This window comes from Ctenocephalides felis, unplaced genomic scaffold (assembly GCF_003426905.1).
Source record: "Ctenocephalides felis isolate EL2017-DRISC unplaced genomic scaffold, ASM342690v1 CF-g0.4_SCAFFOLD_01886, whole genome shotgun sequence".
Classification (NCBI taxonomy): Eukaryota; Metazoa; Arthropoda; class Insecta; order Siphonaptera; family Pulicidae; genus Ctenocephalides; species Ctenocephalides felis.
Genome location: NW_020538040.1, coordinates 53,118,412 through 53,145,907, shown reverse-complemented (window position 1 = coordinate 53,145,907; position 27,496 = coordinate 53,118,412). Strand labels below are relative to the sequence as shown.

At 30.6% G+C, this 27,496-nt stretch overlaps 1 protein-coding gene across 1 annotated transcript in view; it reads right to left on the bottom strand.

Moving 5' to 3' along the window:
- LOC113375086 (lachesin-like) overlaps nucleotides 1-27,496 on the bottom strand; it is a 139,739-nt gene that overhangs the window by 80,239 nt on the left and 32,004 nt on the right. The window contains exon 2 of the mRNA XM_026615033.1: nucleotides 15,142-15,246. Coding sequence (XP_026470818.1) covers nucleotides 15,142-15,229 — 88 coding nt within the window. The 5' untranslated portion in view covers nucleotides 15,230-15,246. The remainder of the gene's footprint in view (nucleotides 1-15,141; nucleotides 15,247-27,496) is intronic.

Below are 27,496 nucleotides of genomic sequence, written 5' to 3'. Positions count from 1 at the left end.
CCGATGTAATATACGAGTTACAAAAATGACAATTGTAAAACGATACAACTATTAGGCGTGTCCTTTACGTTTATTAAATGAAAATCTACAATTTTAATTAACTGCGCGGTCAAAAATATACTTGTAAGAATAATATAAAAAAGTTTGATGCAATTTGTCCGTATTTTCTTTGAGAAAATAAAAGTTTTTGTAATATTCATATCTATATAAGACGGTGTTTTAGTTACTATTATGATTGCATATACAACAATAAAATATTTCTCCCGGAATAAACTGTATTAACCCTTCCACTCGCGAATTGCGAGATCTATATGTATTTTGCCCGCCGGAGCGGCGGCATTCGAGCGAAAAGGGTTTAATCCTCTATGAGCCGCGTAGCTTTCAGGTCACGTTTAAAATTTTTCGTATTTTTGCCAATAATTATGATTTCTTTTGGCAGATGACGAAGCATCTTAAAATCTATAATGTTGTCTAGATAAACAATATATTTGCTAGGCTTTTCAACTTAAATAACATTTTTATACACATAAGTGGAACAGTATAGGCCGTCGTGACTTTAAAAGTTTAAACAGATATTTTGTTTGATTTGTATATATATATATTTGGATGTGAAACAAAATTGGCCCATAGAGGGTTAATCAATATGTATTATTTTTATGAAAAGTTTTAAATCGACAATCTCACGTGTTGATCTGTATAGAATAATATCTATGTAGTCAATGTTTCTAGCGTTTAGTTGTAAATTTGATAGGTGATTGGACTCAGTTCAAGATGATGTTGCGAATCTCTAGATGTAGTCTTGTAAACAAGGCTTTTATAATTGTAATATAGATATCTCTATATATCCGTTATGTTATTATATCGAGCATATCTGTTCTTTGTAGAGAAAGTTTCAGTATGCGCATCGCTAGAATATAAAAGCATTATTCCGTAAAGAATATTTTTAGGAAAAACATGCTTTGAGTCTCGCTTCTGCGACAACAAATGCATATTTACGTCCCGGCGTTACATCTAAACGGCGAGCTTTGCTCACAGGCAAGGCAATATCAATTGTGCGCTCCGAAAAGGAGCAAAAGCAAAAAAGATAAAGAAAAAACGAAAATATTATACCAAATTAATGTAGCGTAGTTGATGCGCGTTTTATTGCCAAGCGACCGCAGCGTAGAGCATTGAGCATAGAGTCATAGAGTATAGAGCATAGAGCCGCCCTGCACGCCGACTAGCCGTTTTATAGAGGTGGTGTTTCCCAAATTCTGCATCCATTACCGACGTTCGTTTTATTTATCCATTACTTTTTTTATTTAATTTAAATACACATGCTTTCATGTACATATTTCCGTTTTATTATACGAAATTTACATTTTTGTAATTTTTTACTGCTTACCTCATATTGCATTTTGACATTTAATTATTGAATATTCACCGAAGCACAAAGACCCTATTTGAATTTAAGTAATTACACTGTCTGTACCACATGGACTACAACACAACATATAATACGTATCAAACAAGCAATTATCGAACTATGTTATTAAAATAACCAGTCAATTTCTAATTATGAAAAAGTATTTATTTACTGTTTTTCAAAAATTTGCCATCCCATGTGCGGGGTAAAATAGTACGTCCAGGGTGCAATCGAATGTCTTGTTTTAATTTTTACAAATAATAGGTACAATATTCAACCAATGCTAAATAAATATTTCATTTAGTAATTATATATTTAATATGGTGGGGCGTAGCACAAAGACCCAATGTGAATTTAAGTAATTACACTGTCTAAATCACTTGGACTACATCACAACATTTACCGCGTATCAAACATGCAACTACCGAACTATTTTTATTAAAATACCCAGTAAATTCCTATTTATGAAAATGTGTTTTTTACCGTTTTTCAAAAATTTGTCACCTGGTCCTTTTTACCCCATAAAACAGGTCGAATGTCTAGTTTTTAATTTTCACGAAACAAAAGTTACAATGTTCGACCAATCCTAAATAAATATTTCTTGGGTACATTTGCTATAGAGATAACACTGTATATAACTTCGATGTAGTATTTTGTCAAAAATATTCATCTGCAGAATTGGAATAACTAATTTAATTCCTCTTGTAAACTTGCCCTTTTTAACTTATTTTTACTTTTTTACACACCCTCACTAGCCGTTTTATTGAGGTGGTGTTTCGCAAATTTTGCATCCATTACCGACGTTCGTTTTATTTATCCATCGCTTTTTATTTAAATTCAAATACACATGCTTCCATTATATATTTCCGTTTTATTATAAGAAATTATTTTTTTTATTATTTTTACTGCTCCTCATATTGAATCTTGACATTTCTTATTGAATATTTAATAAAGAGGTTATACATTTTTTTCCCTCTACTTTCAAATGATGTTGTTAAGAAGTCCTTAACTTGTTTTTAAAATATCGATGTTGAACCATTATACCCTAGCACCTTTAGTCTCCTTACCTGATAACATTTGGCTTTCGTACATGCGTTTCCTTAACTGTTTGAATCATTTTTCGCAGCCTCATATTTTACACAGAGATACAAGTATTTGTCGTTGTTACATGTACATTTATTGGTGAATTCTAATGAAAAAATATTTGAAATTTGCAAGTAACTAACACTAATGTGAAGTTAGTAGGTAAAATACCATATATACATATATCATTATAGAGATTTAAATCTGTAGAGCTCATCAATATTGTCGAAAAGGCTTTGCACTCGAAAGGCTTTGACATAAACATTGATAGTAAAAAGATGTGTTTGCTTTACGTTTTACCACAAAATAGGTTCATGATATGCTGAAAGTTGAATACATTATTTTTGATATGTTTTATAATAACAAAATTTATTTTTGAACTCTGAACAAATGCGCAAAATTTTGTTATATAATTAATATAATATATAATTTATTAATAATTTATAAAATTTGTTACATAATTAAAATGAATATTGAACTTGAACCTTTTTATAATACAAATTTACATAGTATTAGGGAAAATTATATGAGCAATAAACGCTTGGCATAAACTAAATATAGTGAATTTATTTTAACATAATAAATTATTTTAATTATCAGTTATTAATAGATATATTTCAGCCTTTGATAGATCGATTTATCTATTCATAAATAATATCTCATATAAAAGATATCTACTGGACACTTACTCATACTGATATGCATCAAATAAATCGTCTTAATTGTTCTGAATTCAGAAGAAATAATATGAGGAAATTTTTATTTAATTATATTTAATGGAAATCGATATCAAATTAAATTGATATGATACAAATATGAAGTGAAATTTTTATATATCAAACCATTTTTCAGATAAAAATAATTTTAATAATGGTCAACGTCTACATATTACATTATCAGGTGCAATGCATACCAATATAAAATTTACTACATATTTTAAATACTTTACATATAATTAGCTTGATATTAGAAGCATCAGTAGTTACATTTTTTTCTTGTATGATACAAAACACTAATTAAAAAAATACTTCTAAAAAATACTTACTGAAACATTAACGTCGGGCGAAATTTTACTAACAATGAGTCAAATTGCATTAATTTAACATCTGAAAATATTCGTTTTGATCAACAATAATTTAAATCTGCCAACAATTGCCTGCTCATTTCATAGTCAGAAATTAAAAAAATACATACAATCTGCTCTCTTTTCTATTAACTTTTTATTGGCAATTGCTGATATAGAACGGCATCCCGATGCTAGTCTCGTGTCAGGAATATGAGAAAGTTTCCGGAGCCATCGAAGCCACTACTTCGTGGGACTGTTTCCGTTCAGGTCTCAATTGGAATATGCGATGTTTAAATTTGTAGGTTTATGCGAAATAGAGTCTATCTTTGCTTATTATATATTTAGAAATCTCGCCGGCCGCTTTTTATGCACGACAGATGCAGTAAAGTTCGGTAGGTTACGAGCTGCACTATCGAGGAATAATAAAATGAGCTTAGTTTGTATACAGGGCGCGCGTTTAGCGTTTCCAAGTTTTTTACTTAGGCATATAAACTTCTACCACGAGTACTATATAAATATCAGTTCGTGCTCGGATACGAGCATAGGTAAGGTTAAACGTTTTATGGCTCAACTATAAAGTTATTTGATTTCGGAATAATGTTCATTGGATAATAAATCTCTCCCTATCGCGCTCCAAATTTACTGTTCTTGAGTGATTTAAAAATGACTCATTTGAATAAGTTACTTTGTAGACATTTCAAAGTAGAATTTTTGGTAAAATTTATCGTATATATCCCAGACTTTGACATCAAGTCGAAACGGTGTGAGTAAAATGTACTATCAAATATCATGTAATTTTTTAGTTTTTATTTACTCCAATTTTTAATAATAAAATTATAAAGTAATTAACTATTTTATAATCCTGATTGAATGTGCCAACTTTTGATGAAACTTGCCAACAGCCTTAAGTACATTTTTTTAAAAAGAGCCTCCCAAAATCGACCGACTTTCAAAATTTTAAAATCTTAGTTCAACCGAAAGTCTTAATTATTGAAAATTTGGGGCAATTATGTTATTATTTTTGATTGTGTTCTTAGAAATGTTATTTACGGTTCCAAAGATAAAATAAACAAAATTAATAAAAATTAACCACAACCAAAACTGGTCATAATTTCACCAGTTAAGCTTGTTGTGATGACTTCTATGATTACCCTGGCTCTTTAAGAGAACCCAAGGGTTAGCTATCTTTTCAATGATAATAATCTTTTTTAATTTATTATTGGATTAACTTCAATACTGATGACATTGTATTATATCCATAAATCCAAGTCTATTTACTTGGAATCATTGCTATCTATATTCTCAAGTGAAAACCCATAACACTACTGATTGATATTAGTCTTTTCGAGGAGGGTGTCGAACCACGAAAAAACCCATATTAAACATTTTGTTAAACAAAACAAAAAGTGTGTGACCAACTATTCTGGTTATTGAGCAATAATGTTACTTGACCATTTCAGCGCTCATAAATCGACCGAGCACGTTTTCTGCAAAACTTTTAAATATTTTTGAAATTGGTAAACTACTGAATTTAAGTTTACTTGTAAGAATCTTTCACTCTTGAATCAGTTGGACAGAATCAATTTAGATTTCTTACTGTATTAGCTTGTGCAGGTTATTCTGAACAAACCAAATGATCGATAGATTTCTACTAAGCATTTGGTCAACTATTGAAAAAAAAAATTCACCGTCTTATATATATACATATTGGAGTATATTTGTTTCAAAAATCGATTTGTATCAGCAGAGCAAAGATGCTATTATTTTTTATGGATATACGCACGAAGAAGTTTTTTAGTGGCTAAAAACAAATATATTATATACGTAAATGAAAGTATAAGATATTTTATAGAGATATTAATAATATGCATCGATTGCTTGAACCAAAATTTTGGGTAATATACGTATGTGTATGTGAGGATTTTTACGATTTACTTAATGCCAATTCGATCTCAACGATTGTAACTACTTATAAGGAACTTTTTAGAGATTAAGAAAGAAATGCGTTTATTTAGTGTTAAAATTACCATAGAATATATAACATTGAATGCTTATTAAATGATTTTAGATAAAAATTTATTACTATTTTCTTAGAAATTTGCTATTTGCTAAAAAAAATCTTTTAAAAAGTCAGATTTTCTTAAAATCTTTCATTGTAAAGTTTCAACATACTGATTTGCTTATAGTTCGTACAACTAATTCTTCATTCAAATGCCTTGAATACAATCTACGTATGAAATAATAATATTAATTAAATAATAATATTTATTTAATTTCTCGTAAAAAAATTATAGATTCAATCTGTTCATTAATTAAAAGCTAAGAAGTTCATATGTTTTAGCTGTTCAGAAGCTCAACCTGCGTAATAAATTTATACAGTTTTTTTTAGAAACTGTATCATTGAAATACCATAGAAATATATCATGCTCAAACTTATAAATATGACATACATTACTCAACCTTGAATATTCAAGGTGTTTTTTAGCTTGATTTATTTTTTTACAATTTTTTATATTTTAATTAATTAAGTCATATACTGATGTAGAGTATATAATAAATTCTATGCAGTCTACACGTGCCATCGCATCGGCGGTATGTAGGCAGGAAAATAATTACATTATAATTAGAAAAGAAACGCTTTTCTTTGATACAAGATAGTTATTGTTTTTTCTATAAAATGACGCTAAGTATTTTTTGCGAACGATAAGTATACATTCCAATTTAATTAAAAAAGAACTACGTTTCCATATATATCACAAGATAATTAATTATTTGCTGAAGAAAAACGGCTAATTTGCTGCAATCTCTCAGCGACAAACGACGTTCATGTTTTTATTTATAAGGTTTTTTGATCATATAGCGAGTGTCGTCTCAAAGACATCGTCGTCCCCGAAGGTGATTTTCAATTCGTCTAAATTGCTTTTGAAGAGACTTTTAACTTTTCTCAAAGAAAACTTAATTATCAATACGACACTTTTTAAATGTTTTCATCGGCGCTTTACTCTCGACGCTGTTGATAGAAAATTACAAATGTTTTTTCTCGAGTTGTCTCCAGAATTAATTCGCGTAGCAAAAAGTAAATACTTATCAAATGAAAGAAATATCAAATGTCAGCGAGTTAAACTTAAATTAAATATTTACATTTCAATAATTTTACTAAAAAAGTGTTTTTCTTGACTTGGCAGTAAAAGAAATAGACTTTGATTCAATTATTTATTTCATTTCATGTGGTATAACAACTATAGTTGTAGTTTTATATTTATTATAAGAAATTAATATTAATAATTTAATGATTTGAAAATATTAAATTCATTGTTAAATAGATACTCATATTGTACATAAAAATAAAAAGAAATGGTTAAGTAAATATGTATTATGACAAGAAATATTTTTTTTTTAAATCAAGCGTTATTTAAACACTTTTTTCACGCCGAGTAATACAAATTCTGTAAAATTTTATAGCAAGCAAGCAAATTTTTTAATTTTATTATTTCTAACTATAAATACGCCAATTACAATATAAAGTGGTATGTACTTAATCAAATTAATCTCATCTTCAATTTATCTTGTTCTAAAAGGTATGTTGTGACACGATTTACCCGATATCTTGAGCGCAATTTCGTTGGTCGACTATATTTAATTAATTATTTTGTTTTTTCAGGAGATCGTATAAGTGTTTTAGAATTGCACAATTTATAAATAATTAGAATATTTTCACAGTTTGATGAAACCAAATGGTTTCTGTTCAATACTGATAACCCCGATAAAATAAATATATGTGTAATGTGGAACAATATTTCCATTTGTATTTCATATTATAAATTTAATTTTTGTCATTGTTTATGTTGTAGTTTTCACTATAAATTGAAGGCATATATATATATATATATATATATATATATATATATATATATATAACTTGAATAGGGTAGTATACAATTTTTTATCGATGCTATTTTAAAGTAGAGGGCAAAAGATATTTAAAAAGCTATTAGATCAATTGCAATGTATAAATATTCGTAATAAAAAGTATTAGCCCTAGTTGGTAGTTTTTATAGATTTGAGCTCTTTCATTAAGCTTACGATATCTGAATATAATTTTTAAATCTTCTTTAAAATTTTTAAACGATGTATTGTTATTTTTATGTTCGATTCAAGAGTTTTTTTATATAAACTCTATAAAAACTTACATGTGGTTAGAACAACCACCTGAATCTTTGCACTAGAAAGGTGTAAACAATAAAAAATAGAAAAGTAAATTCTTTTTTTTTTTTTTTAAAACTCGTTTTATTTAGCAATCAGAAATACATTAAGATTCCTATGAGCTAAAATGACAATGTAAGAGCGATGCCTAAGAAGAGCTCCAATGAGATCTTCTCAGTTTAACAATTTCTATAAAAATATTATATTAGACCTAATCTAAGACTACGTCTAACGGCCATTGTCGTTTCAATCTTCTTGTACCATAAGGTTTAGTAATTTCTACTATAGAGGGGTTCGAATGTGAGTCCAGTTTGCGTTTGTATTTTTCTTTGAATTCTTGGAAAGTTAAATGCACCGTTTTCATCTTGAGGTCGCTGTGAATGGTTTCATTTGTTACGTACCATGGAGAATTAAGAATTGTTCGTAAAATTTTTGACTGAGTTCTCTGCATTATAGCTATATTAGATTTGTAAGCACATCCCCAGAGCTCAATTCCGTAGGTCCAGATTGGTTTGATAATTGATTTATATAGCAGCAACTTATTTCCAACAGTGAGCTTAGACTTTTTACGCAGAAGCCAATCAAATTCTTTCATTTTGATCATTATTTGCTGCTTTTTTGTTTTTATGTGGCTTTTCCAAGTAAGTCTGCTATCTAAATGAAGACCACGATATTTCACTATGTTCTGTTTCGGAATCTGGACATTGTTTAAATAAATTGGAGGACAATACCCTCTCTCAGGGTAAATGTGATATGAGCTGATTTGGTTTCATTTATGCAAATCTTCCATTTGGCAAGCCACATTTGTAGTCTATTGATATGTTCTTGCGTTTGTCGGGAAGCTTGATCAGCACTGTGATTACTACTTAGTATGGCAATATCGTCAGCGAATGTAGCAAGTGTCAGATTTTCAAGTAATGGGAGGTCCTTTGTGTATAAAACATATAAGAAAGGTCCAAAAATACTACCTTGTGGAACTCCTGACATTATTTTGTGGAAATCAGATGTTACTTGATTTACTTTTACTTGAAAAATCCTATCTTGTAGATATGATTTGAAAATCCCATAATACCTGGATGGAAGGTATGCTTTTATTTTATATAAAAGTCCTGGGTGCCAAACCTTATCGAATGCTTGTCGAACATCCAGGAAGACACCACTACAGAAATGCTTATTTTCAAATGACTTATGTACAGTGTCAATAACCCTGTGAACTTGCTGTTTGGTCGAATGTTCACGTCTAAAGCCAAATTGATGGTAGGGGATCCAATCTGAAGGAAGCTCATTGTTGATTTGGTCCAAAAGAATCCTTTCAAGCAGTTTAGATATTACGGGAAGCAAGGATATTGGTCTATATGAAGATACCTCAGTCAAGTTTTTGCCTTTTTTGGGAATCATTAATATTTGGGCAGTCTTAAATGATTTTGGTCAATACTCTACTCTGAGCATGGCATTAAATATATACGTTATTAAAACAATCGTTTTCTTAGGAAGTTCTTTCAACGCCCTTGCAGTTATTTTATCAAAACCAGGCGATTTTCTTGTATTTAACATCTGGATTTGCGAGTTGACTTCTTTGGGTTTGATAGGTTTGAAAGATTGTGAGAACTGTAGAGGTTTAAGCAATTCTTCTTCAATCTCTTTATCAATGGTAGAATCAAATGGTTTAAAAACATTAGACAAGTATTTAGCAAAAAGCTGCGCTTTGTCTTCTTCACTTCTTGCCCAAGGATCATTAGCACTGTTTCTAATAGGTGAAGAAAAGAATTTAGGCTTCTTCACATTACTAGCTGCTTTCCATATCGAGTTATCTGATCTGGATAGATTATTAATGTACTTCTCAAAATTTTCATTTCTGACTTGCCTAAGTTTGCTTTTAAGTTCTCTGCAAAGTTTATTGTATGAATTTTTATCGTCAGGTCTATGATTTTGTTGCCATTTAGCTCTGGCACGTCTTTTTTTCCGAATAAGTTCTTTGATTTCCAACGGAATATCTTGGAATGCAGGTGATGCTTGAACTTTAGGAGTTGCTTCTTGAATTGAAGTCTTAATGTGTTGAAGCAAATCTTCAGTAGCCTTGTCAATTTCAGTATCGCTTTTGAGACTGATATAGAAATTTGTTCGCTCTTTCAAAACTTCTCGAAATGTTTCCCAATTTGTATATTTGCTATGTAATATATTTGAATTTATTTTTTGTATAACTGTGATTCCTATAGTTAAAACAATTGGAGAGTGATCTGAGGATAAATCGTATGATGGCTTAATATTCGTCACGTTCTCATTTATGTTATTCAAAATAAAGAAGTCGAGCAGGTCTGGTATTTTTTGAGGATCACTAGGCCAATATGTCGGGTGTCCAGTGGACAGAAATGAATAATTATTATTATTTAGGGTTCTCAGGAGCTCATTACCCTTGCTTGTGATCAGACGTGATCCCCAAGAAGTGTGCTTGCAGTTAAAATCACCACCTACAAGAAATTTCGCACCCAATTGATGGAAAAACTGTTCAAAATCTGTTTGCTTGATATTATGTCGTGGAGGGCATTCCAAAGTGCAATTCTTAAAAATTTAGCCATTACGGATTAATTTTATTTAATAAAGTTGTTAGCAGGTTTAAAACCACACCATTTTGATGAATTAATTGATTAAACATCTGTTTGAATTCGTGCATGAACTGAGCGAAGCTTGCGGATATGCCTGAAGCAGACTCTGGAATAACGTTGTTATTTAACGCCTGTGCATATGTTCGAGGGTGACCTTGATTAGCGATCTGATTTGGATTTAGATTCGGGTACGGGTTAGTGGTAATAGTTGGATTAACCGTATGTCTGTTGTTGGATTTTTGGTTTATAAACGTTTGTGGTGTATTATGATTCATTTTTGGAAATTTTTGATTATATACCTTCTTATATGCTGGGCATCCACGATAACTAGCTGCATGATCCTTAATTACATTAATACATTTTCAGGTTTCTTGCAGTCCGATGTAGTATGATTGTTACCACAACGGGAACAAGTAAACGGCTTATTGCAGTAACGTTGAGTGTGACCGAATTGTTGGCATCTTTTGCATTGCACAACGGATTTATTATAGTGTGGCGGTTCTATACGAATTATGTTGTTAAGAATCTTTGTTACGCTGTATATGTCTTTGTTATTTTTTGCGGGTTCAAGATCAAGGTAAAATAAATTTAGTGGCTTCCTAGTTTCTCTGTGTAGTATATTTGTAACATTTCTTACTTCATGACCTATCTTCACGAACTTATTCTTGATTTCTGCAATATCTGTGGTATGATGTAAATACCTGATTACAACACGATACGCCCTTTCCTCTTTTAGTTGGTAAGTATGATGAATAACATTTGTTGCACGCAAATGTTTAGTTAGTTTTCTGAAAACATCAGAATTCTGACACATTAATTTAGTTACATTATTATTTAAGGAGCGGAAAGTGTATTGTTCGAGATCAATAATAGTGTTGATTTCGTCCATCATATCTTTATAATTGTCGACGCCGTAAATAAAAATCGGTGGAGGTCTCTGATTGGTTGTTGAGAAATCATTATTATTGGTAGTATTGATAATAGTGCTTGGCAACTGATTTATGCTATTTAGCGGTTCGAATCTATTTGACAGAGTAACCGGAGTGCTATTAGTATCATCAGATAATTTACGCTTCTTACTTTGTACAATTTTTTTTGTTGTAACAAGTTGCCACGAATGTTTCGGATTAGTTGTACAAATATTTTCCGTATTGTATGTTTGAACCTTAGTTAATTGTTTGGGCATATTTTGATTTTGACTACATACCAGCTTTGAAGCAGTCACTGCAGGGTCTTGTGAATTGCATTGAATAGCTTGTTCAATATTGGCTACTTGCATTAGATCGACGTCCATATTGGTATTTGATGTTGAAATATGCTTATTAGCAGACGAAAGTTCTGTTTCCTTCAGACGCAATTGTTCATTGACATATTCAGAACATGTTAGTGAATCGTCGTAAAGCACGTTATATGTTTCCGTAATGGAAAATTTGTCCATAGTGTCCCCCGCAAGGTGACACTTCTCTAAGTTGTGTAAAGTTAGCACAGTGATTTGTCAAAAATTATTTACACAAAAACACTGATTAATCACACTGAAACTAAGTATAAGATCACTAGACACTCACAGCGCGTGTTTGATTTGCCATAAAATCAATTTTTAGTATTTATTATGGTTTAAATCCGCCAAAAAAATTACTTTAAATAAACTAGGCGAAAATCAAATGACAGAAACAAAAGTTTAGAAAAGTAAATTGAGTTAAACAAAACAACTTCAAAATAAATTAATATTTATTACAACTCTGATAATGAATATTTCTGACAGAATACCAGCCCAAGGTAATATACGCTGTGATCTTTGTAAAAAATGTGTTCGTAAGATTTTTATTTCGCATTGGTTAAAGAATGTAGCTAATACTACATGAAGATCTCTTCAAAATTGAAAATAAAAAATGGATCGCTTTGTCCCCTGACTGTTTTTTACCCCGCCTATGGGGTAAAAAGGGACAGATGATGAATTTAAAAAAATAACAAAAAAACATTTATATAAATAGGAATTAATTGGGAATTTTACTGAACATAGTTGGATAGTTGAGATAGAGCCCATGGGGAATAATATGAAGTATGTTTGTTCGAACAAGATTTTATTATTGCTTTGAGTCGGGTGTGGACGGTTGTGACTATTTGATTTTATGACTGATCTTAGATCCATCACATTGAAGGACAGTATTTCAGTATATCCACATAGGCAAATATTCGAATTAAAATTTAAGTTACTTGTTTCCCAGCTATCTGGCGAATTAACAAAATTATTGCTGTTCAAAAAAAGTGGCACAACCCTATAATTGCTGAAAGTTAAACTTCATTGCCCCACCCTACCCTATGTAAGTAACATATCACATGTAAAACCTATAATTCTTGAAACCATCAAACTCAAAATTCCGCAAACTTGTGTCTTTGCCATCAACCAAAAATGTGAGATAATTTAAAAAAATCTATTTTTTACTTATTATTTTGAATAGTTTTCTTCATTATTTATTCAGTTATATTACATAGTTAAAATTATATTCATTACTTTAAGGGTCATTAAATAACTGGTCCGTTGCTGGCCTCTGCTTCAATATACGCTAATAATGGCACAAAAATGTTGTTTTGCAATGAATTATTTCCAATGATTTTTATCATTTAAATTCACTTAATTTCATTGCATATATATGTATGTAGTACTTAAAACATATAGAAGTGTGTGTGTAATGCATTCAGTTTTATAATGAACGGTGTACGACGAGAATAAGCAGTTAATTAATTAACCATACAATTAGTTAAATGAATGCATTTTCTGGCTCTAGTCTAGAGCATAACGATCGTTCAGCCGCCGCGAGAGTTTGTATTATCAAATTAATATTATAGTAGATTGGATGCTCTACTTCGGCACTTTCAATAGCTTTTTGACTTGTGCATTTTCAATGCTCATATTTTCTTTTGTCAACACGAGTCGAACATTTGTAGTCGAACGAAAACGTTTAAATATTTTAAACAGTCATAAATATAAAATATACAACAAACTCTTCGTATTGTGTTTAAGAAAGAAAGAATTTCTTAGATAAATATTAAGCATTTTGTGCGTAAAGGAAATTGTGAGCGTAGACCGTAGACAAATCAAAATGAAATTAAGGGATGAAAAATTCATTTTTTTGACCATGAGGCTATTCTGGAGTAACATGTTTATTTATTTTACTTTGCAGTAAAGCGAGACTCAAACGACTGCAGGTAAAAAAGTCCACCACCGATATCTCAAAAACTGAAGTTTACATTTTTTTAACAGTATTTGAAAGTAAAAGGAAAATGATGTATAACCGCTATCGGGAGAGTTATACAATACGTAATAGAAGTATTTTCTTTCGTTGATATTTTTTTGGTTGTGAGCACTGTTGTTTAGTTTACGAGACATTATTATAATTTTTACGTATACGTTATTTAATTGTGTTATAAGATGTAATGTTAATTTTAAGCTATATCGGTAGAGTTAACCTCTACTGATGATTATTTCTGACGATATACCACATGAAGGTTATATACAGTGTTAACTCTATAAAAATGTACTCATAAATTTTATATTCTTCATTGATTGCATAATGTAGCCATTATTTAGTAAAGTTCTTCTGAAATTAAAAGTAAGACATTATATCTGTTTCTCTCTGGCTGTCCGATTTTACTACGCCTGCAGGGTGAAAAGGACCAGGTCACCAATTTTTAAAAAATAGCAAAACAACACATTTATACAATGATGACGGTTTTATCAGTTTTACTGAACACAGTCAGTTAGTTATTTGTTTGATAAGTGTTGTTTGTTATGATATAATTTGTCTAGTTTCCACATCGTTGCTCAAATTCTTATTGAACCTTATATTGGAAATTATTAAATATGTTTTAACCTAATATAACATTACATCCAACACGTGAAAAATTGATGATTTCCTGAAATGTATATATTTGCAAGAAAATGGGCACTGCCAATCGTTTTTCAAGTCATTCTGAATCGTTGGACACCCAAATCGGAAAAAGTGTGTATGTGTATATATGTATATATGAATCAAAATTTGATCTTTTGTTGACGTTTACTTAAAAACGTCTGCACCAATTTTAAAAGCCATTTGGTGAAGCTCGGACATCCGTTGATTAGTTTTGCACGACGATTTCATAAGCCGTTTTTTTATATTTAGTGTCAAAAATTTTGAACCGACTTTTTTAAAACTGTTTGAAAGATTTTTTGGAAATCTTACTGATTAGTTTGTAATAAAGTTTGATTTGGTAATATTTTTTGACGATTTTGATGAGACTTTGTGGGATGATGAAGTTTATGGTCCTGTCGAAAATCCTAAAACTTATTAATTAAATTAAAATTTTAAAATTATATATAATCAATTTTAAAAGTTACTGAAAATCAATTCTTAATGATTAAATCAATTATTTACACATGCAAGCAAGCTTTTGCAACTTGCATCAAGAGATGATGCCTGTCAGATCTGGTTATTATTTTGATTTACTTGATATGAAATATGAAATGTACAAAAAATAGTTTATAATCACTCAATGGCATTTTTATGAATACGTTCCATAATATTTCAGTTAATATAGATTTTTGTTATAAAGTAAATTGAATAATCAACAGTAAAATGTAGTAGTAGTTTTGAACAGTAACAATTTAAATCATATGTCATGTGTAAATTATGGTCAAATTCACTATACTTGGTATAAGCAAATTTTCGGTAAAACACTTAAAAATACGTATACAATGAATTGTATCTAGAAGATGAAACTAATCTTAATAATTATTGACTTACCTAAATTGACAAGAAGAATGATCAATAAGCTGGCCGCTCGTAGCATGACACAAATGCATGACGGCTTTGTCTGAATGCCCAAATACATCACCGCATTTCACAATTCTGAAAAATAAATACGTTGTGTTAAATTCCAAATCGATTGAGTACCATTTTTTTAAAAAATAAACCAAGATTTGACATTCAGTTATATTTCTGTATATATAATATGTGTTTTTATTAACTTTCCCTCCGTTGGTCGGAGTGATCTGGCCAGACTTTTTTCAACTTCAATTTAAAAAAAAAAATACTTTTAGTAATCCTATCGACTTGAAATTTCTGGACTTTTCCTAAAATTTCATTAGCTGTCGATCAATGAAAAAATCAGGACGAAAAAATGTGTGGTCCAGCCAGACTACTCCGACCGTTCGAAGATAAATAAATATCTGACTGACGGAGAGTTAATATATAACATAAAACTAATTTCTGTTATTCTAAATTAAATACGTAACTATAGCTATAATAATAATCGGGACATATATGATGAATTGTAAATTTCAAGAAATTTTGAATTTTTTAATGATGTCATTTAAAACAAAAAAAATCTTAAGCGCGAATATTAGTAGTGTTCTTCTACTTTGCATTGCCATCAAGTTTGTTATACAAGATTAAATCTATGTAAAAAGCCTTGTTTAGTTCTTGTTTTATATTTTAAATACTATGATAGGACCTTATATATAAGCACATAAGCAAATAGTGGTTTCGCCTTGCTAATAATTTTATAAAATTCCAAGTTACAAGAATCTGAATTATTGTTGAATTTATGCAATTTCTTCATATCAATTTAAAATATTTTGACATGGCCTTTCCTAAGGAGCAAATATTGGTTTCGTCCATCTACTTCGAGCATTCCTTCAAACATGTTACAAAAGTCTGATTACTTGTTAAATTCATACAATTTTTCTAGGTAAATTTATGTGTCCTACCCTTATCATAAATAATAGAATCGTCCACCTAGTGTTAATTCGTGCAATATGATTGGTCCTAATATATCTGCAAGTGCCGGTGCTTGCCGAAGACGTTTGCACAATGTTGCGCAACCTCCTCAATCGACTCGTATAGAAAAATTAGTGTATTATAAAACAATTAGTATATTAGTATAGTATGAAACAATTAAAAAAAGATGGTGCTAAATTCAATTTTGTAATAAAATTGCAAATTATGAACCTAATATGGACATTTTTATAAATAAAGGTATTTTGAATGTAAGTCGGATTTTATGAATGGTTTCATTAGTCACAAATCAATAGGAATTTAGTACAGCATTTAGTATTTTTTCATATATACAAATAATATGTTTGATAAAATGTTCTTTAACTAATTTATTTTCAGCAGAAATCCAATTCTGAGAACAGAGGTCCTTAAAAACATTTCAAAAACTAGCTGTAAGTGGAATTCTGTCTTAAGGCAATTAGGGCATCGTGCCTTAAGGCAAATTGCTGGAACTTCCCGTACCAAAAATTATTATTTTTTTTTAACATTTTTGAAAAAAAATTACTTTGAAAAAATAAGATTTTTGAGAAACTATAAATTGGACAAAAAATTAGTTTTTTTTGAAAAAAAATTTTTTTAAAAAAAATTTTTTTTTAATTTTTTTTTTCTTTATTTTGACATATTGTGGAAGATCTGAACTTTTTTTTCAAAGCAATCGTACTGATTTAACTACATAGGGACAAAATATAAAGCGCGTAAGCGCCGCGTCGCTGTCTAACGCATAAGCATTGGTACGGAACCCATAGGAATGTTAACAAAATGTATACTTATTGTTAAAATCTCTATAAAATATCTGATAATTTAATGTGCATATGTTTAATGATCATTTTTGACCGCCAAATGGCTCATTTTTTTACTTTTTCCTCTATATCTCCGAAACCGCTGGACTTACCTTCATGAAAGTTGTATCGATTCTTCATCTTGTCAATACAAATAAAATGTTTTTTGAATTATTAAAATCGGACGCTCCGTTCTCTTAAAAACTGAGTTACCGTTTTCGGAACTTTTTGCCCCGTATCTTCGGAACGGCTTGACCTGCCTTTGCCAAAAACTAATCAGCACGTCTCCTTATCAATACGGATCGAATGTTTTTTGAATTATTCAAATCGGTTGATCCGTGTTCCTGAAATCGTCGACGAAAATTTGTATCCGCACATACATACACACACATACATACATACATACATACACACACACACACACACATACACACACATACACACACACACACACACACACACACACATACATCCATTTTTTCTAAGGTATGCCAAAATGTTCAGAAACCTCTGAAACGTAAAGATATATAAAAATTTTCATTTTCGATTTTTTTGCGATTACTATAACTTGCCCTACGGGAAGTTAATAAAGTGAAGAATTCGCTAGAACAAAGGGTCAACTTCACAATTCGTGAAAAATACATTTATAAGATATAGATGTTATGATCCAAAACAAGTGAATAAACACCATTAAAAAAGTACAAGAACAATAAAGTAGTGATAGAATAGTGAATTAATATTGCGTTTTTTTCAATCCGAGTGTGTTTATCGTTTTTTAGTGCTTCTTTAGTGTTTTATAAAAGCTTTTATAGTGTTCTAGTGCAGTGATAGTGTCTTGTTTCTGGTTCCTGGTTTTGGTTTCTTATTCTTGATCAACTTTCTTCTGGAAATCACGAGGTAATACACACATTTTTAGCATAAATCGATATTTTATAATATTTCCAAAATTGCTAATTTTTTTTTCTATTCTTCAGACAACAAACTGGTAATCGGGATGTTCGAGAAGAATCGGTGTTTATAACCAAAGGTCAGTGCATTTTAAATCTGACGCATGACTTCTAAGGGTACGGTCATACGTCTCATTGTTCGTCCACAAAAAACCGTAAACTAGGTTATAGTTAGGAATTTGCCAAATAATTATATAATTAAATTTTTTTAGTGTAGGCAAAATTGTGACCGTACCCCTTGCTAATCCACAAATTTCTTTCAGCCTAATAAAACTTCTTAAAATAGAAGTGAGTGTAGTAGATGATAAAATTCGCGTAAATTAATCAATTATTAAAACAAGAGTGCTAATTAAACAAATTTTGCATAATTTCGCGTAAAACAAAGTGTGTGTGTATGAACAATTTGACTGTGCAATTTTGCGAAGAAATGCTGACATCCATGCAGCCTGAGGTAAGATTAAGTATATGTACTAGATTTTAAATAAGTGATTTTTTTCCAATGGAAACTTGTTTGCATAATTTAATAATCAAATTTAATTTAATTATCAAATTTCATCATTTAATTATCATTGAATAATCAAACATTTTAGTTGTGTTCATGAAATGAAGAGCTGATTAAATTTTTGGAAAGGCAGGTCTAGCTCTGTAAAAAATGCCATTTGGCAGTCCATAATGAACATATGCACATCAAATAAACAGATATTTTATAGAGATTTTAGAAATAAGTTCTTATATTTATATGGGTTCCGTACCAAGATTTATAATTTTTCAACCGTTTGACTGCGACACAACGCGATTGCTTTGAAAAAAAGTTCAAAATTCTCAAAAAAATTCAAAATATAAAAAAATAAAATTATTCAAAAAGTGAAGTTATCAAAAATATCACAAATCTCAAAAATCTATTTTTTCAAAGTTTTCTAAAAATTTTAAGGCTTTTTAAAAATTCTAATTTTCGTTATGCAATTTACCTTAAGGCACAATACCATACCATACCGCATAAATGATTGTTTATAAAAATTGACCACATGGCTTTTGACACTATTTATTACGATTTTGTATGAAAACTTTTACATAACTCAGCCATATAATATAAATTAGAATAAATCTTAATTTGTCATATTAGTTTTACATACTTTAATATCATACTATATTCTCTTTTATTTATATACCGTTATTTTTTAACCGTAATCAATTTTAATTATATTATATTCATAATGCGAAATACTTTATTAATTATGCTACTCTGTATATAATTGCCTAAGTGTAATACTATAAATACATATTGATAATACAAAAAAAATTCTATTAATAATGCATTTTATAAAAGAATTTTTTTGTTATCGGTTTTATTTCGCTGCAAGGCACAATTAATTGAATATTCGTAGATCAAAGAGATTGATGAACTTTCATCTTTTACATTTTTATTATCAGCAAATAACGTAATATTTCACTTCATTTTAATTAAAAAACTCATCTATTAATTTTAATTAATATTGTATAATTTTTGTTTTTAAATCGTTCAATTTGTTCTCATTTACTAATTTTTAGGAACTTTATTTACTGACTTTATTATAGAGTTCATCCATTTTTTATGATCAATGCTATCTATTAACGAAATAAGTATTATTTAGGTTAATTATATATATATATATATATATATATATATATATATATATATATATATATATATATAAAAACATACCATTCTCATTATTTCATGTGTGTTAATAAGCGAAAGTAAATTGTTAATTATAGAGTCAATATTTGGTAAGATACTAATATTTCATCATGACACCTTAATTTCATTTTTTGTTAAATAATAGAAAAAATAAATACAGTTTATAAATATTCATAAAAGATTATAGCGAATATATGGAAATGAGATAGCCGACGCAGGTGCTGAAGATGGTGCAAGATTAAATTGCTCATTTCGCGTATAACTAGCTATTTAGATATATGATTTATATAGAAAAGCATTGTTTTTATCTAATTGAAAGAATATTTTGATTATAATAATAGGTGTTTTGCCCGAAGGCAGATCTATTAACTAAGTTCGACGTTAAATTGAATCTGGGAGATGTTTCGTTGTCATTTCACAATGCAGTGATCGAATTGACAATTTTAATTAGGAACATATTTTTCATCTATTTTATTAGGTTTAAGATATTCTTTCATATTTCTTTGTTAGCTTTTAAAACACTCAAATATAAAAGTTTAACATCAATATTTTTGAATTTTAAGCATTTTAAGCAAACGAGGATGAACCTGCTGCTTCTATTTAGCAATATAAATAAAAAAAAATCGAAATTTTTTTGGTGCTAAAATTGTTTTCGTAACCAGTCTTCCTAACAGTTGGAATGTCATATACGAATCGAAAGTTGTTTGAATCAAATTAATGAATATTATGTTTCGAAATTGTAGATGAAAATTGTATCCAAACATACATACATATAAATTACCAGACATGCCAATATAAAAAAATTTCATGTTCGATATCTTTGCGATTTACTTAAGGTTTCCTGTAGAGAGTTAAATATTCATGTAGCGATTCATTAAGAATTTTAGCACAAGGATACGATAACCTGCAAGTAATAAATTAGCCACGATAAACAATAATGTTACGTTATACCAACTTTCCTGTGTATATTACAATTTATTATCGAAGGTGAAAAGTAATAGATTACGGAATAGAGATGATCATTAAGACACGCACATACAAAGCTGTAACATAATATAATATAATATTATATTGTGTGATATAATATTAAGTAAGCCTCTTGAGCTCTAGATCTTTAATAGTTTCCTACAATTACATAAGTAGCAAAAAGGAAGGAAATGAGCAATCAATTTTAACACGCCACACACCAATTATGATATTCGCCAAATTGTCGTAAGACATGCGATGGCGCATTCTGAACTATAATATGTATTAGGAAAATATGGCACTGTATTCGTGTTTGCTGCAGCTTAGGTTGAATAATATTTCTGAATACATTATCATAAGGGAAATATTACTATTACTTAATCACTTGGCTGCGCTTACTTGACTTGCTTGTAGTACCTGCAAGTAGTACATGAATTTTCATATCAGATGCGAAGTGAATAATGCATTGCAAGACAAACACAAATGTCAGTCATTTAACTACTCTGTTTATCTTATTGTATACTATACGTTTTCTGCTAAAATATTGTAAATTGTAGCAGAGAATTTTCAAATATGAACATTTTAATATAACCCTATTTTTATGTATCCTATTCGATGATTTATCTAAAGCTGTTTTATTCAAAGTACTGGTTTAAGGTTCTGAGTTTTAGAACATGCAGAATGGAAATCGATGCACATTGATTTTGAAAATATATAATTTTTTTGCTACGTATCAAGTACACAGTTACACGTTTTACACAGAGCTTATGTTCCATAAAAAACTGTAACTTGAAAAAATTCATTTTTATATAGAAAAACCATGCTAAACAAAACTGTAAAAATTGCCATTCTGTCAGTTTGTAATATCATTAACATGCATATTGAACAAAAAATAAATAATATTAAATAACTAATCAAATAATAATTAATACTAAATACATTTAATAGTTTCAGTATTATTTCAATAATAAAACAGATATAAAAATCCTATTTTTTGCTATCAATTATATATAGACACTAATTAAAAACAAAGTTTAAGAACAATGATACTATTTGTTTTAGTATTTTTAACAAACTAGCTTATACACACAATAAATTTAGATTTGATCATAAAATGGTGAATTTCCACCTTATAACTGAATAAGAATTATTAACTGTAACATTAACTGTAGTATTGTATTTTGACAGCAAACCAAATGAAAATGTTGTTGTAGATATAAGCAAATTATAGTTTTTATTATAGTTTAGTGTTTAAAACTTCGTGTAAATGCTAAATTAATAATTATTTTTTTTTAAATTACTTTAAAAAACCGTGGAACAGGAGAGAGGTGTAATATTATGAAAAGTATCGAAATTCATTTTTCGATTTAATATCGTTACTGAGTTGGACTAAAGAGAATTTTAGCTTTATCCTTAATTTAATGTGTGAAACTTGTTTTAACAATATTTTTGTAATTAATATATCTCGAGATTCACTGATTTTATTTTTACAAAGTAAAGATGGATAGATGCTGTAACTATATATTTCTATACTAAATCAAATAATTCCAGGACTAATATTCATGGTTGAAATTGATTCTCTTCTAGAGACAGTGCGTGATTCTCTTCTATAACTTAACCTGTGTTTGGGGCTAGTTGTAACATTCACCGGGGCAAGTAGTAACGACAAGAAAACCACTTTAAATTTCTGATAATATATTTTTTGCTTGTTCTTAAGAACATGAACAAGTTTCTAAGTAACAGTTTTATAAATCAAAGTAATATATAATTAAAAACATTTTTCAATACGTCTCATATAATAAATAATAGATTTTCTTTTATATTTGACATACATTAGCTATACACTTAATGTATAAAATTTTTTTATTCTCAAAATATATACCCCTTCTGTCGTTGTTCAAGAAAATTGTAAAAAATCAACTTTTAATAACGTAGAAATGTCGAAAATTTGATCAATATTTTTTGAGCTATCAATTTATCCAAATAAATTTAAAAATGAATTGTAATATATAGTGAAAATCTTTCTAATAAATAAAGTACCTTTTTTTCTAATATATCTATGATGTAGTCCTGCATATAATATTCAAATGTTGAATAAACCATAAAAATTAATTAACCAGGATGCCGTTAATTTTGAAGTAATAATATCCAGAGTATAAATTAATTTTTTTAATGATTTACTTTCCGGAGTTTATTGATCTATCTATTTATGTTTGAGTCCCTACTGGGTTCGATGTTTGCTTAGGATTCTATTTGTATAAATTTTTAATTAGAATCTAAAAGTTTATAATTGAGTATTTAGTCAGCAAAGTAATTTGCATATATAATATTCTGTATGGCAAGTTATATAGAAATCAAACCCAAAATTATTTTTTTATATATATTCTTACGTTTCAAAAACTTATCAATTGCATAGATTAGAAAAAGAATAATATAAAACCCCTACGCACACAGGTTTATTTAAAATGATTTTAATCTTTTTAAACCCATTATTATTATAATTACAACTACCTTATTTTTTTTAATTTTTTTTACATTATTAAATTTCAACAAAAAAATGTTCATTTTTTTGTCAATGTTATTAAATAATTTTGAAAAATACAAAAAGACTTTGAAAACTTTAAAAATGATCCAAGTATATGAAATATTTCAAAATTTTCTTTTTTTTTCTGTTATAATTTTCAAAATTTTAACATTATTTGCCAATGAAATTTTTCATTCCTTTTAATAATTCGTTTATTCAAGAGTTTTGCCAATATACATCACCTAGTGTAACGAACTATTGCTAGCATAAATTTTTTGAACAGATCTTTTTTCAATCGATAGCTTGAGATGCATCATTATCTGACTAATTTTAGGAAATATTTCACCTATAGAAATTAAGGGAATCTAATTAATATCTTTATTAATAATATAGTTTTTTTTCTAACGAAGTTCTTGAAAGATACGTTAGCTACACCAACAATTTTTATCGCACGAGGCGCACTTCCAACTAAATAGGTAAGGTAAAACGGTTAAGGTATTGAAGTGACACTAATCTTAAATTGAAGTATCCTGCAATGAACACCTTGTATTCAGACAAAGTTACCATGTATGCTGTCAGCACCAGGCATTATTGGTTCATACTTTTATGAAGAAGATTTATGAGGTTCCATGAAGTGAATATAAAGCGGTGTATTGCCACGCTAGAAAACTTATTTGTTCAAGCGCTACAGAATTTTGATGATTTCAATCAATGATTATAGATTCTGTAGGACTATTATGTCAATTCCCAATGACTCATTAAATGTAGTTTGCATAATAATTAGACAAAAAGTGATACACAAAAGATCCGACATCAACTGCTCACATCGTATCCCGAATTTATCGCTGTTAATAATAATAATAAATAAATATATTTCATTGAATATATATGTGTACATAATATTTTTTATTTCGGATTTTTACCCGTAGGTATATCATCCTTCATATTTGTTCTATCAATACAATAATAAGTATTTCAGATATACAAGTTGTGACATAATTCTGTGACAAAAAAGAGGAAAGAAAATTTATTCCCCAAAAAAAAATCACTTAGCACTATTTATAATAACAAATAATAACTCAAAAAGGAGAAAAACAAAATAAAAGATTTATTCACTTTATGGGAGAATATTTGCGTCGAGCCAAGTTTCATTTACCGCTATGGGTCGATCAGTATATATTTTGGCATGGCGTGATTGCCATACCAAATATCGTCTCTTGTGTATTGGCCGAGGCCCGCGATGTTAACATTAGGATGATCCCCACATTTTAGATAAAAATTCTCAGTGAGCTTTTTTATAAAGTCTATTATGGTTGGTAAGTCTCAGTCTGTTTGTGTATGTATTTTGAAGAGTAGTAATGTCTAGTCAGTGGGTCCCTTATTTTGTTGAGTACGAGTCGTAGTGTTTTATTTTGTAGTGTCTGTAGTTTTCGTAAGTTAGTCTTAGTCGTCGCGTTCCATGCCGGAGCGGCGTATGTCAGTATCGGTCTTATTAGTGTCAAGTAAAGTGTTCGCTTGTTCTTCACGCTTAGCGGGCTGTTGTGGTTCAAGAGAGGTCTCAGTAGATTTAACATCCCGTAAGCCTGTCCAATTTTTGTATTAACATGTTTTGTGAAGCTGAGTCTATGGTCCAGGGTCACACCAAGATATTTGACATTTTTGGACCACTCAGCTTCACAGTCCAATACTTTAATTTTGTCCAAGTCAGTCAGTCTAGTCGTGGCATTTCGGCTCTTTGTGAAAAGAATAGCCTCCGTCTTTTGCGGATTGATTTTAATTTGCCATTTGTCAGTATATTCAGTTAGTTTGTCTATGTGTGTCTGTATCTTTGTAGTCAGTAGTGTAGGTGAGCGTGATGATTTGTATATGGCAGTGTCGTCAGCAAACGTCAGTAACGTTGTGTCGGCGTCAGTGGGTATGTCGTGAATGTAGACGTTAAACAGTGACGGTCCTAGGATTGAGCCCTGCGGTACTCCCGCCGTCACTTGTTTAACCGTCGAAAGTCCGTTGTCTACTTGTACAGTGAAGTTGCGGTCTGAGAGGTATGAGTGTAAAGTTCTCGTTATGTACGGTGGAAAGTTTAGTTGGATAAGTTTATGTATAAGTCCGTCCATCCAGATGGTGTCAAACGCCTTCTCGAAGTCGAGTAACACCAGTCCGGTATGTTTTCGTCTGTTGAAATTGAGAACAGTATTTTCTATGAGTTTTGTCAGTGGGTGTATTGTGGAGTGTCGTTCTTTGAAGCCGTATTGTGTGTCAGGTATGATTTTGTTGTGTCTTATGTGTTTGTTAAGTCTTTTGAGTAGTACCTTTTCGGCTACCTTACTCATTGTGTTGAGGAGGCTGATCGGTCTGTAGTTCTTTGGTATGTCTGGCTGTTTCCTTGGCTTCACTATTGGAAATATGGTGGAGGTTTTCCAAGAAGTGGGAAAGCAGCCTTTTGTCATTATTCTATTTATTATCCGGGTAAGTAAAATGTAGGCGTTCGTCGGCAGTTGTTTAAGTATTATGTTTTGTAGTCCGTCCGGTCCCGGTGCTTTTCTGTTCGGTAATTTTTTAACTATTGTCTTTATTTCGGAAACTGTGGCAGGGTCTATTCGTAAGTCTTTGTCCCTGTGGAGGTCAGTGAAGTCTTGAATTGTCTCGTGTACGTTTTGTTTTAGGTCTGCGTTTGACATATTGGCATTTTGTTTATGTATGTTTTCAAAGTTTTTTGCCAATATTTCCGCTTTGTCTGCTGGTGTCGTTGCGTAATTGTTGTCAGTTAATTTGAGTGGAGGTATGGATGCTGGTTTCCGCGTCAGTCTTTTTGCTGTCTGCCAAATTTTGTGTGGGTCAGTATTTATGTTCTCGAGTCTTTTGGTCCAAGTGTTATTTCGGTCGTCACGTATATCATTGGAAATAATTTTTGTCAGTCTGTTAACATGTTCCTTGAGTAGTCTGTCACCGGTACGTTGCCACAGTTTCTTTGTATGATTTTTAAGTTGTATTTTCAATAAAATGTGTTCTGGCAAGTCGTTGGCTGGTGTTGTTCTTGAGTTTAGTGTCGGTATAGTCTGTTGTACGGCGTCTGTGATTGTCAGTGTAAGGTGTGTTACAGCCTCCTCAATGTCAGTGTTGGTATCGATTGGCATAGTGTGTCGTGTGTTGTCTGTGATGATGTCTCTGAAAATTGGCCAGTTGGCTCTGGTGTAATCTAAAAATTTGCGCTTGGGAGTCTGGTCGATGTCTAGTCTGTCTGAAATGGTCATGAAAACTGGATTATGGTCGGAGTTGAAAAGTGTTCTTGTTATGGGTTCGGATGTTACGTGTAGATTTTTTGTCAATGCCAAATTGATCGTACTGTGATGGTGCGTCTGTACGGTGGCGTATCTGGTCGGCGTGTCAGGATAATGTAGTTGTGCGTCTGTGGTGTTGTGTTCGGTCAGGTATTCGTAAAGTCTGTTTCCGTTCGCGTTGTTGAAGTTACAGTTCCAAGATGTGTGTTGTGCGTTAAAGTCTCCTGCCATAAGTACAAATCTGTTCGAGTCCAGTAGTCTTTGTAAGTCCGTATGTTCTAGTCTGCTTGCCGGGATGTAAATCGATATTATGGACACTTTTTGACCTCTCTTGTATACATTAATAGCTGTTGTTTCAGAACCGCCCGCTGTCAGGTTTGGCACTTGCTCGTGTCTGATGTTAGACTTAATCAAAATCGCAGTGCCGCCCCATCCGCGTGCGTCCGTCTGTCTGTCGTTTCTGTAAACTTTGTAATTGTTCATATAGAGTCTGTCCGTAGGTTTTAAGTGTGTCTCGTTAATCAGTACTATGTCCAGATCGTATTTTGTTATCGTCTGTCTCAGTTCGTCAATGTTGTTGTTAAGTCCATTAGAATTGAAATGCATTATTTGTAAGTCTTGCGATTGGTTTATGGTGATGATGTAAGAAAGTTCAAAATTGTTGTGTATTTGTCGTTATAAGTCATGTTTGTGTTTAGTGTTTTTGTCAGTTTGTATAGCTCACTGAAAATTTGCTTTACCTGGGGATCCGCAAATAGCTTCCTGATTTCGCTCATAGCAGTAAAGAGTCCTTCCGGAGTGTTGAGGTCTGGATCGGGCTGGCTGCAGGCGGGCCGTGTTGGTGGTTGCGATAGTGCATGCCGGATCTGTGATGATGATGGTGCAGGCTGGTCCATTGTTCGTGAGGACTGGACTATTGATCTGTATGGTGACGATGAGATAGGGAGTTGAGGATATTCAGGTCGGACGTTGGGACCATTGTTGGTGGAGTTTACAACTGACGAGAAGCTCCTCGTCAGTGGCACTGGTGTTGGTGCTGGTCTATACGCTTGTCTTCTCCTGAGAGCGTTGCTTTCCTTTTTTTCCTTGTAGTTTATAAGAGCGCTGCATTTGGAATAATTTGCCGGGTGTTCGCTTTTGCAATTGACACA